At 51.9% G+C, this 11,524-nt stretch overlaps 1 protein-coding gene across 1 annotated transcript; it reads right to left on the bottom strand.

The window, feature by feature from the left end:
- Window positions 1–2,256: 2,256 nt before the first annotated feature.
- On the bottom strand, window positions 2,257–11,170 carry Atp4b (ATPase H+/K+ transporting subunit beta). The gene is made up of 7 exons (NM_012510.2): window positions 10,884–11,170; window positions 7,708–7,836; window positions 5,789–5,902; window positions 5,484–5,683; window positions 4,522–4,578; window positions 3,450–3,560; window positions 2,257–2,842 (listed from the first exon to the last, which is right to left on the bottom strand). Exons 1-7 carry the CDS (start codon window positions 10,993–10,995, stop codon window positions 2,681–2,683), a joined length of 885 nt encoding a protein of 294 aa, NP_036642.2. The 5' UTR covers window positions 10,996–11,170; the 3' UTR covers window positions 2,257–2,680.
- Between the last annotated feature and the right edge of the window lie 354 nt (window positions 11,171–11,524).

Below are 11,524 nucleotides of genomic sequence, written 5' to 3'. Positions count from 1 at the left end.
GACAGACAGACAGACAGACAGACAGACAGAGACAGAGAGACAGAGAGAGACAGAGAGAGACACACACACACAGAGAAGAATGATTGAGGTAGAATCTCCTGGGAAGTATTTCTTCAGAGTCCACGCATAGAAGCTATGTTCCAAAGATGACCATCATTGGCTGCTTCAGCCGGCAGCTGAACTTGATAGTGTAAGAGTCATCCAGGTGATACTGGTTTTGAAGGATCATGAAAAGCAGCCGAGGCTTAGCACTCTGAGAAGCCAGGAAGGGCCATTGCAGAAGGTGTAGCCTCCATAGTAGTTGAAATCCCAGAATTGAAGGGGTCTTGGAGAGAAGCTGAGGCTTGGCACCATGAAGAGAGCCTAGGGGAGGCTATTGGTGACAGTGCAGCCCAGTTGCAGCAGAAGATCCCAGCATTTTGAAAATGCTAGTACTGTGAGATGACTACCCAGAACAGTAGCGGTAGTGGAGTCAGTCAGAGCCTAGAAGAAAAGCTGTGTGTGCCACGGAGGGCAGAGCAGGAGAAGTGGCCCCAGCCCTTTGGAGAAGCCCAGAAGATTGAGCGGACCCCAGACATTGGACACTGTTATTTGCACCGTGGATCTTGGCTTTGCTTCGTTCTGATTGTGACTGTGCTCTGGTTCTTTCCTCTTGAGGTAAGGAATTCGTTAACTTAATTTTGAGTTTTACAAGTTCCCGCAGTTAAGAGATTTTGAACTTTTAAAAGAGATTTTGGATTTTCAAAAAGACGGGATATTTTAAAAGACGGGACGGAACTTTTAATGCGTTTGAAATTATTAAGACTGATGGACTTTTAAAGTGATTTTATGTTTTTTTCTCGTGTGAGATCTTGGGAACAACAGGAAAAGAAAGTGACACATTTGTGTGTCAAGCTGACAAGAGGTCAGCTGTGCTGGCTAGTCTTACTTCCAAGCTAGAGTCATCTGAGAGGAGGGAGACTCAACTGAAAAGGTGCCTGCATAAGACTGAGCTGTAGGTGAGCCTCTAGGGTATTTTCTTAATTAGCGATTGGTATGGGAGGGCCCGGCCCATTGTGGGTGGGGTCATCCCTGGGTTCTCTAAGAAAGCAGGCTGAGCAAGCCTTGAGACTCAAGTCAGTAAGCAGCGGCCCTCCATGGCCTCTGCACCAGCTGCTGCCTCCACCTTTCTGCCCTGCTTGAGTTCTGACTTCCTTCAGTGACATGGAAGTGACTGCTTTTAAGACTGTCCAGATCCCCCGAATCCACTCCCCAGTTCCAGGAAGCTGACGTGAGAGCTGAGCCAACCCTGATACAGAAGGGGCACACGGGATGCAGAGCCCATTTGGCACTTGACACCCAGGGTCTGGAAATGCAGAACCGGTCTCCATGATTGTGGAAGCCTGGCCCACAGAGGCAGCCTTCTCCTTTCCCCTCTCCTGGTTTCAATCCCTTTCTGCCCAGATCTGCCTTTAGCTGCTCTGTATGCCCTGTGGAGCTGGGTCGTATGAGGCACTTGGAGGTGTAAAGGCACCGGTGGAACGGAGGGTATGCCCTTCCCAGTTTGGTTAGTGTTTCATTACAGCAACAATAACCCTAACTAAGACGGAGGGCTAGATGTTTTGGCTTTAGTCAAATCAGTGCATTGTTTGCTAGTGGAAGTGAAAATGTCTCTTTCCCCCAACTCTCGTGTTACTTTACAATATTCAACAGGGTGTGGAACATGAAAAGGTTACACAGGGTAGCCTTACACATGTTACACACGTGTAGGTCTTACATCCCAGGAATCTCTGTGCCTGGTTACACTCTGTGTGTGTGCGTGTGTGTGTGTGTGTGTGTGTGTGTGTGTGTGTGTGCGCGCCTGTCTATCTGTCTGTATCTCTGGGCACATATGTGTGTCTGTCCTCCCAAGCTGTGTTCTGTCTCGGCTGAAAAAGGACAGACTCTTTTGCTCTTTGGCTGCATGGGAAGGAGGAAGTGTGGAGTGTGGACATTTTTTAAGGAAAGGGCCTGAGACCTTGGAGGCTGAGAGACAGGAGGTGACAACAGGGTAGGTCTACGGGTCAAGTGTCAGGCTGTGTGGGTCCCTCTGAGTAAGGTCCCTGCACCTTACTCCATCTCTGAGATGCCTGATCCCCGTGGCTGAGGTGCCAAAGACACTTGTGTGTGTGATTGAAATCACAGAAAGGCTTTAAACAAAGCAGTGTTCGGATCGTAGTAAAAAGAAAAATTCCCCTGGGATCCAGAAAAACATGGTTTTTTCACACAGAATAAGAGTAACTTTACTATAGTTTGTTTTAATGACCTAGGGGCTGTGGCCCCAGAAGCACAAACTGGAGGCCGGGGTGACCAGTGTTACACTGATGTGGACCCATAGTTCATATCAAAGTGCAGGACAGACAAATGGTCACAGGATAGAAATGCCCTACAGATGGGTTGTCCCTTAGTGGTAGCCGGACTCTGGGTTCCTGTGTTAACCGCACGGGATTGCAAACGTGCGTGCGCACGTCGGGTTTCAGTTCAAAGCTGGTGGTGCTCAGGGAGTGCTGGGAAGGAGCACTTCCTGCTGTCGGCAGATGGGCAGTGGTGTCAGCTCTGAACCATGAAGTGGCCGTGCATGCTGGCCAGCCGATGATGTCAGTCAGGAAGAGTGGTCCCTCAGGGTCCACCAGGCTCTGGGGTGGACAGCCACGCCTACTCCTTACTTCTGTATTGTGAGCTTGAACTCCACCTTCCCTTCATAGGGGTCGTGGGGGTTGTCGAAGGTCACGTGGTCCGCCATGATCTTGCACACGATGAGGACTTGCGTGTTTTTGGGGACGTTGAGGAACTTTGCCGCCACCAGAGGGTTGCTGTAGTGGGGCTGAAGTGGAAGCGCAGGGGGATGAGGCGTTTGGAAAAAAAACGCTGACGTTACAGAGGCTAACGTGAGGAAGGGAGGGGCAGGCATAAAGGGCTCATCTGTGGGTCTGTCCTGGGGTCGGGCTTGTCTGCGCCACAGAGTGGCTGGCTTCTGCCCACAGAGCAGCTAGGAGCATGGACTCCAGATGGCAAACAGCATGAGAGCAAAGTGGAGAGAGGGATTGGAGGGATCCTCAGACGCTAGAGGATGTGGGAATCCTGCCCCCTAAGGGGATCAGGCTGATGGCTTTTTGCGGGGTGCATTTTTAGGTGGATACAAGAAGTCTTCAGAATTGGCTAAGTCATAAGTCATGTCTTTCTTTTGTTCATTTTCTTTCTCTGTTACTCGTTTGTTCTTTTCCAAGATAGAATCTCATGCAGCCCAGGTTGGCCTTGAACTTGTTATGTAGCCAAAATGACCTTGGGCTCATGATCCGTCCACCTCACAGGTGTGGGCACCACCTCGCTCTGCCTTTTTTTTTTTTTTTTTTTAATAGAAAATGGCTTCCCTGTTGCTAAGTCTGAGGTCATTCAGCAAGCGCCCTGGGGCAGAGTGAAGCAGACCTTACCTGTGCTTTCTTGCCGTAGTAGGGGAAGTAGTGGAGACTGAAGGTACCATTGGGGGGATAGTACTGGACCTGCAGGGGTTCAATGTCCTTCCGGGGCTTTTGGGGGTCATCCTGGGGAGGAGAGGCCACAGCTGAGTCTGATAGGCACTGGGGTACATGTTAGGTTGTGTACAAGTCCACATGTGAGTTGTGTGTGTACCGTGAGGCTCACACTGGTACCGATGCCAGTGATCACACCGACTCGTGTTTACACGGATAGCGCAATGGGGTTAGCCTGGCATCTAGTCAGCTTTCGTAGTCAGGGCTGAGAGCCTAGCAAGAACATAACCCCTCAGAATGCCAAGCCTCAGGCACGCTCCACCCTACACCCGACTGTTCCCATCTTAGAGTCCTGATGGAGCTGGGGAAGACACGGTGTGTGTCTATAAGCACCTGAGAGGGAAGCTCTGACAAGTCTAAGGCTTCGTCTGCCAAAGGCTGGTTCCGAGGCTCGGCAGGTTTCTGGATTAAGTGTGAACACATGTTCCTACGATCTGTTTCCTTTTTTTTTTTTTTGTTGGCGTCAGACCTGCCCAGTGAGTAACTTGCACTTAATAAGGAACAATGACTTCTCAAATCTGAGGTTAGCTTGTGTGTGGCAACATAATAACGATAGTGATCGCCATGGACACATGCCCTTTTGATGTATCAGCTACGGCTCAGCCTTGGAAACATTTAGTGCAGGCTAAGTTTAGTGTTTGATACCGTTCTTAGACACTTTGTAAGAGGTTTCTCTGAGATCCATGCCACCTAAGTAGAGAGACCAAACCCCACTAAACAACTCTGCGGTTGGTGATCTGGAATAGTTTTGAAAATACAAAGTATAGACAATGTGGGCCACCCACATCAATACCAGGCTTTCTGAAGCGTGAGTAGCTACACAGACTGGATGAGGGAGAAGCCATGGCTATGTGTCCTCACCTCCTGGCAGTGGCTGGTGAGGTGACAGCTGGCACGTTCCCAGGGTTAATTTGGGTCCTATCCCCTGCCCCGCCCCGTGCCACCCCTGCCCCAACTGGGGTGCAGTGCTCACCTGGAAGGTGCAGTCCACTCGGGGAGCCGTGTTGTTGCTGGGCAGGAACTTGACAATCTAGAAGAAAGGGTGCCACGTGCCCCTGATGTGCAGGTGGGCGCTCACACATACTCCTGAGCCATTCCCCCGTGGTACCACAGTGTAGGAGGAGGGCAGCTGGCAGGGGTAGAGCCGAGATAGAGAACCCTAGTCACTGGCACCGTGCTCATGCCCGCTGTGGTGATTAGCAGCCTTCCCTGCTGCAGAACAGGTCTACCTACTGCTCTCACTGGGGTCTTCACACTCTCACATCCTTTCCTAGACTTCTTGAGCCTCACTCGTTGTCTCCTGAGCTCTGTGCAGGTCCTGCCTTTGGAGGAGTGTCAACTGGGACGTGGGACTGCGGAGCCCCAATCATAGCCTGTTTTCCAGGCAGCTCTGGGGAGACCTCCTAGCCATGGGGCTTCACGGTGGTTTCAGTGCATGAGAGGGTGGCTTTCTAAGGCCCCGGAAAGTGGAGGTAGGAAGTGAGGCCAACTGGGCTTTCATCTGTCACTCTGAGCCTAGTGACCCACTCAGCTCGACTGTGTCTCTGCCTCTTGCTTACTGTGTCTTTGTTCTTAGGGCAAAGACAGGACTTGTTGATTGTTTCTGTTACCACCAGGACCTCAGTGATTCCTATAGGACTGACCCTGAAAGACTCCTGTTTCCAGTACAGAAGGAGACCACGTAGAATACCCCCAGGTTCTCCGGCGTGAATCCACAACTCAAGGCCCCCGCTGGCTAAGATCTCTCATTGGCGTCTTATTTATATAATATTTAAAGCCATGGGGCTGGCAAGACTCTGTCTGGGTAGAGAATTCTAGATTTGTATTTAAGATGAATAAATGTGTGTGGAGCTAGTGTGGTAGGTGAAAGGCCCAGCCCCCACGGTTACGAGTGTGAGGATGGGCCATCTCCAAAGCCAGGCCCTTATAACTCACCCTGTTCATTTTAATAATGAAGCAGGGCTTTCCCTCCTCAAAGCCGAAACTGGGGTCCACCAGGCCTGAGCAATTCTGTAGCATGTCCGCCGTGAACTTGCAGGAGAACTTGGTATGGTTCGGAGCAGAAAAGGTCTCCTGGAAGAAGTACTTTTCAGACGAACAGTTGATGCTGTCCTGCTGGGATGCTGGGGTGTAGCCTGCAGAACACACACTCTCTCAGCACCCAGCCCCTACTGTCCGCAGAGGAGGTCCCACATCCCCAGAGAGCAGCAGACACGGCCGCTACATCTGTGGTCACTCACCCGCTAAGAAGCTGTGGAGGGTGTGTGTGAGGCCAGCCCAGGAGCTGTTTTCAGAGATGTTGTAGGAAATCTGCAGCCCTCTTTCCCCATACACATCCGGTCTCAAGGTTACCCCTGCGAGGAAAGAGTGCCTCCTTGGTCAGTCTCTCCAAGTACTCACTTATACCGAGCCCTCGGCTCTGAGGTTGATTAGACTCACGAGAGCACCAGCCGTAGGCAGCAGTGCCTGAGGTGCAGCCAGGTCCTCGGCCTCCTAGGTGGGAGCTGTAGAAGAGACTCCCTGTAGCTGAGAAGCTTACCAATAACACCGGAAAGAAGGGCCCATGGTCTTGCACCTCTGCGGAATGCAGCACAGTGGGCACGAAGGCCTATCCTGTGCCTGAGACACTGGATACCCAGGCCCAGCAATAGTGTGACACTTGATCCATAGGGGACTCTGAGGATTGGTGCCTCGGAGGCTAACCTCTTGGGGGGTTGGGGGGTTCCTAGCCTGCAGGTGGGTCTCTAGGGGAAAGGCATCTGAACAACGTACCAAGTTTTTCACTTGAGAAACACATGCTGTGCCTCATACCTTTAATCCCAGAACTCGGGAGGCAGAGGCAGGCAGATCTCTGTTTGAGGCCAGCCTGATTTATACAGACGTTCGGGATATCTAGGGCTACATAGAGAGATTCTGTCTCAAAGGGAAAAATAAAAGGTTTTTATTTGGGGGCTGGGGAAATAGCTTAATGTTTAAAAGCTATTTAAACTGGACCGCTCTTCCAGAGGACCCTGGTTAGATTCGCAGCATCCGCACATCAACTCATAACCATCTGTAATTCAAGTTCCAGGACATCTGGTGCCCTCTTCTGACCTCTGAAGGGACTAGGCACTGTACAGAAGGCAAAACACCCACGCACATAAAACAGGTAAACAAAAACGTAAAAATATTTTTTACTTGGGCTGCAAGAGGGCTTTGCAGGTCAAAGGAGCTTGCCACCAAACCTGATGGTCTTGAGTGTGGTACCTAGAACCACACAGTGGGAGGAGAGAACCAACTCCCAAGGGCCTTCTCCACCATCCACGGCCATACACGCGCACACACAAACGAACACTGTAAAAAGTACTTTAAAACCGCTTCACTGATTGTTTAAGTGCAAAAGCATTTCGACGTGTAAAGAGTTATGTGTGAAAAAGAGAGGGAGAGTTGTCAGTGAGTCACTGCAGCCTACCGTACATCGGCTGGAAGGGCCATCTCGGTTCTGCTAGCAGACAGAATGCGAGGCATGTGAGCTCACAGCACGATCTCATGCGCTAGTGGCGGGAGCCACCCTGGCCCTCGGTCATGCTCCCTCGAGTTCACATCAAGTCACGCATCTTTCCACAAACACCAGGTGGCCTCTGGCTCGGAAGAAGCTACCATGTGCTTACCCTCGCCCATCCGTGTTGCTGGCCTTCTGTTTTTGTGAGCCAGGGATTTGGCGTTTTTATGGCTGTTCTGAGAGGAGCAGCTGTCCGGGGCTTGTTTTTCAAGGGAAAAGGTCTTGTTTTTCCTGTTTTTCTCAGCCTCAGATGACTGCACTTCATCTCTTCTCTCTCTCATCCCAGGGAGTAAAGAGCTAGGGGGTGTTTCCACCCTAGGTCTTTCTTCTGGGATCACCGGGCCTACTCCCTGCCAGCGACCTCCTGTGTACCCTCCCAGATACTTGCCTGCGTGTGAGCATGTAGCATGAATGCAAAGATGTCTGTCTTTCTGACCCTCCCTCTGAAGCCCCCCATTACATAATACTAAAGCCAAAGTCGATTTGCAACTTGGGGTCATCGTTCCTCTCAGGAATCCATGGTGACCCCTGCTGTGGGTGTAGGGAGGAAGAAGGTATTCTGCTATGCCCTGTTGTATGTCGCCCTAAGAGCATTGCTGAAGCTCTCCGGATGCTTACCCGGTGACTTTAACTGGTCCTGGTAGTCGGGGGTGTAGGGATCAATGGTCTGCATCAGCACATAGATGCACAAGGCAAAGAGCCCAGTCATGACCACGTAGAAAGCTGCATAGTACAGGCTGATCCACACTGTGAAGAGAGAGTCGAGAGAAGCCTCCTGAGCCACGGCAAGGTGCATGGCCCAGGGCTACCGCTTTCTCCATCTCCGGCCCCGAGCGCAGGCGGTGCCGTGCAAAGCTCTCGTGATGCTGTGGCATCAGCACCTCTACCTGGTTCCAGAACTTTCTCCCTCAAGCGGAATCCCTGAGCTCTTTGGTTGGCACCCCCTTACCCGCACCCCGTAGAGCTGGAACTCACTGACCCACTCCAGAACTACAGGGTGCGTGCATAGCCTTGCAGGGCTCCCATCACTGTTGCTTCAAACATCTGGTGCAGAGAGGCTGTGATTGGCAGCAAGTACTCCAACCTGGCTGTGAGCCAGGCTCCATGGGCCCCTGAAGACTTCCCAGGTGGCATTCCTTGCAAGTTGATCCGAACTCCTCTGGGGCATGGCCTTGGGCTTGGGATACCATTAAGTACCCACTGTCATGTTTTGATAATGTCTAGCCATGCTAAGAAGCAAGCAGGCAGAAAAAAAAAAGTCTTTTGTGCTGCCCTTGACTTTGGCTTCCTGGGAAGATCTCTAAGAATACAGGTGCTCCTTCTGAATGCATGATATGGCTTTCTCTTGGCAAGTCATTCTCCAGTCACCCCCAAAAGTAACTAAAGAGCAGATCTAAGTCAGTGGGCATTAGAGACAGTGGAGAGGGTGCAAGCTAGGGACCGGCTATAAGACTGACAAGGCCTCCCTGAAGGGCCAGAGCCGCAGTGGCTTGTCTCGGAACTGTGGTCCCATGGAGACCCTGGACTCTTCTTGGGTTTGGCTGTTGTAGTGTCTGATTGCCTGGCCCTGTGCTTACAGGATTGACAGGGTTGTGCACCCACTTACCCTCATGGTCTACAGGAGTGAACGTGAAAGCGTGTTCCAGAAAGGGCCAACAGAGGGATATTTCCCACTGTAGGCCGACATGCTCACACAGTTCCCATCTGTGGCTTCTGGCCAACTCCTCCACCCTCCTGGGACCTGAGCTCCTACAGGCAGGGACCTCAGCATAGCTTCTTGTCCGTTCTCCTTCACAAACCACTTACTGACTTTTCAGCTCATGGCTCAACATCTCCAGATGAAGGACCTTGCTACCATCAAGACTGATTCCTCATGTGAGCAATGCCAGGGAACCTCACAGCCTGGGAGCCACTGTTGGTAAGAGTTCCGTGTCACACAGAGAAAGAGTGTGGCCCAGGTGGCAGGGTGTGCCCCCAGTCACTGAGACTTATGCTGTTCTCAGCCTCTGGTCTCTGCCCCCATTTCCTCTGTGCGTGCCTCCTCCCCTAAGAGTAACTTGGCTCCTGTCATTTCCCTGGGTGTATGCTTTCTTCCTGAGACTTGTCATCGCCAGACACTGAGTCCATGACTTCTAGTGAGGCTGTGAAACCATTCCTGAACGTTCTGAGTGGCATTACAGTCATCAAGGAGGCTTGGCGGCTACCATACAAGGTTCCTGAAGGGAAATCTGGCAACCCCGTCCTCTGCCTCAGGGCCCCAACTGCTGCCCCTTATTCAGGTGACCCACTTCCTGGGATGGTCCCAGTACCAGGTCTGCTCCTGAGTTGCCCACTGGTCTACTGTGTCTTCCACATTTCTTCTCTGCCCCGGAACTGATGGCATTTTCCTAAGTCTCCAGGGACTCAGGGGTTCTCTCTGCCCTAGGGGGGTCTCAGAGGCTCGAGGAGGGTGTATCACATCTCCTTCTGCACCAACAGCGTATGTTTTCCACGGAGTAGTATGTCCGGGCTAAGCTGAGGCTAGCTGAATTGTTCCAGAGGTAAATTATCAGGTTACCACCCTCTGTGAATCTCTCATCTCAGTTCCGAGGCCTCTTGAGATGGGTCTGCTAGGATCAGCCAAAATGGCCTTTACTTTGTGCGCAGACCTGGAGGACCTTGGATTATAGCCCTCTGTGGTGGCTGTGGGAACCTAAGAGACCAGGCCCTGGGCCCTGCCTTCTAAGGAGTAAGGTACCACAGATCCTGTGTTTGTGTTCTCCAGGGTGTAACCTGCTAAGCTTTCACTGTGCTCCTCCACACTGTCTGCAACTCCCACACCATGGGTCTTGGTGATCTTGAAAGATTTTTCCTCTTTGGGGTCTCAGGAGTACTTCATGTTTGTGGAAGACTTACTCTGTGAGGGGGTAGCCTAAACAGGTGCACAGCCTCCTATCAGTGAGGACTTTTCTGATTCTACAGTGGCCCCAGAATGAAGCCCCCACCCCACCCCTAGGTCACCACAGAGCAGTCATAAGAAAGGAACTCTGTGGGGCTGGAGAGATGGCTCAGTGAGTAAGAGCACTGACTGCTCTTCCGGAGGTCCTGAGTTCAAATCCCAGCAACCACATGGTGGCTCGCAACTATCTGCTATGGGATCTGATGCCCCCTTCTGGTGTGTCTGAAGACAGCTACAGTGTACTTACATGTAATAAATAAATTAAAAAAAAAAGGAACTCTGTGGATATATCTGCCTAGCCTACCTAGTCCATACTTAAGAACCATAGCTACGGGGTTGGGGATTTAGCTCAGTGGTAGAGTGCTTGCCTAGCAAGCACAAGGCCCTGGGTTCAGTCCTCAGCTCCGAAAAAAAAAAAAAAAAAAAAAAAGAACCATAGCTACACAGGGCACTTCAGATACAGCCTGGAAATTGGGCATCTCCAGATGTGCCTGGCATATTAGAGTCATGGCAACTCTCACACCAGAATAGGATCAGTGAAATAAACCCCTGCCTCCCAAATGACCTGAACAAGAAACTGCCATCGCTTTTCTATAACTTAAAACAAATATATTAACTTCAGGAACAGCTTTAAAATGCTGTTTCCAAATTATGGACGAAGCTGGGGGCCAGCCTCGGACCTGCATGGCAGTCTTACTGGAGTCTGAGCCTCAGGGCCATCTGGGGACCCTGGCTTCCTTCTGAGAGGTAAGGCATGGCCTGTAGTGTGTTTCCAGATGTCCCAGCAGGGCCTGGGTCCTGCTGGCTGCTAGCCCTCTGCCTCACCCCATGCCCCCTTCACGTGGCCCACACCTACCCCACCGGGCTGGGGTGCGGCCCAGCATCTGCCCAGTGTCCGGGTTCCAACAGTATTGCCGGAATTCGGCCATGCGCTGGCTGCATGACTTCTTCTCCTGCAGGGCTGCCATGTCCTCTCCTGCTTGCCTGGACTGGGCCCAGGGAGCGTCCTCTGGGGCTTATAGTCTCCTCTGTGTGAGGCCAAAGGCATCAGAACCAGCTATCAGTTCTCCGCTATCGCCTCTATAAACATAAGGGAGGGCTGGGGCTTGCGTGCTATCTGTCCTCCACTGTCCCAGAAGTCAGTTGGTCCTTGGGGTGCCCTTGGCTGACAACTTAATGTACCCTGATGGCAGCGGAAGGGAAGCGATTCTGATAGGAAGCCTTCTGGGTTGCGCCTCACGGTTCCCCCCTCAGGACACGCACTGGCAGGTTCGAGGTCAAATGCCCCAGGCCTGAGGCCTGCTGTCCCCTCACCTTGAACCACTTCCTGGAGACTCCCCTCCTCCTCAAGATGGTGGAGAAGGTGCTTGAAGAGTGCCACGGCCTCACAGGCCTGTGCTCGGTATTCTCCCGCAGATGGAGACAGTGGTGGACAGTGGTGGACAGGGGTGGACACGGCAGAGGTGCTGTGAGGAGGGAGCCTGTCTTCTAGTCTCT

This window comes from Rattus norvegicus, chromosome 16 (genome assembly GCF_021556685.1).
Source record: "Rattus norvegicus strain SHRSP/BbbUtx chromosome 16, alternate assembly SHRSP_T2T, whole genome shotgun sequence".
NCBI lineage: Eukaryota > Metazoa > Chordata > Mammalia > Rodentia > Muridae > Rattus > Rattus norvegicus.
This window is presented reverse-complemented; position numbering and strand designations above follow the sequence as displayed.

What these genes read in the sequence shown, in the direction of transcription:
- Atp4b (NM_012510.2), bottom strand. Translation starts at nt 10,995, where the DNA reads ATGGCAGCCCTGCAGGAGAAGAAGTCATGCAGCCAGCGCATGGCCGAA. An exon ending in CCGCACCCCAGCCCGGTGGG is followed by an intron (nt 7,837 to 10,883) that starts GTAGGTGTGGGC and finishes CTCTCTTCACAG; the next exon opens with TGTGGATCAGCCTGTACTAT. An exon ending in CCTCCACAGCTTCTTAGCGG is followed by an intron (nt 5,684 to 5,788) that starts GTGAGTGACCAC and finishes TGTGTTCTGCAG; the next exon opens with GCTACACCCCAGCATCCCAG.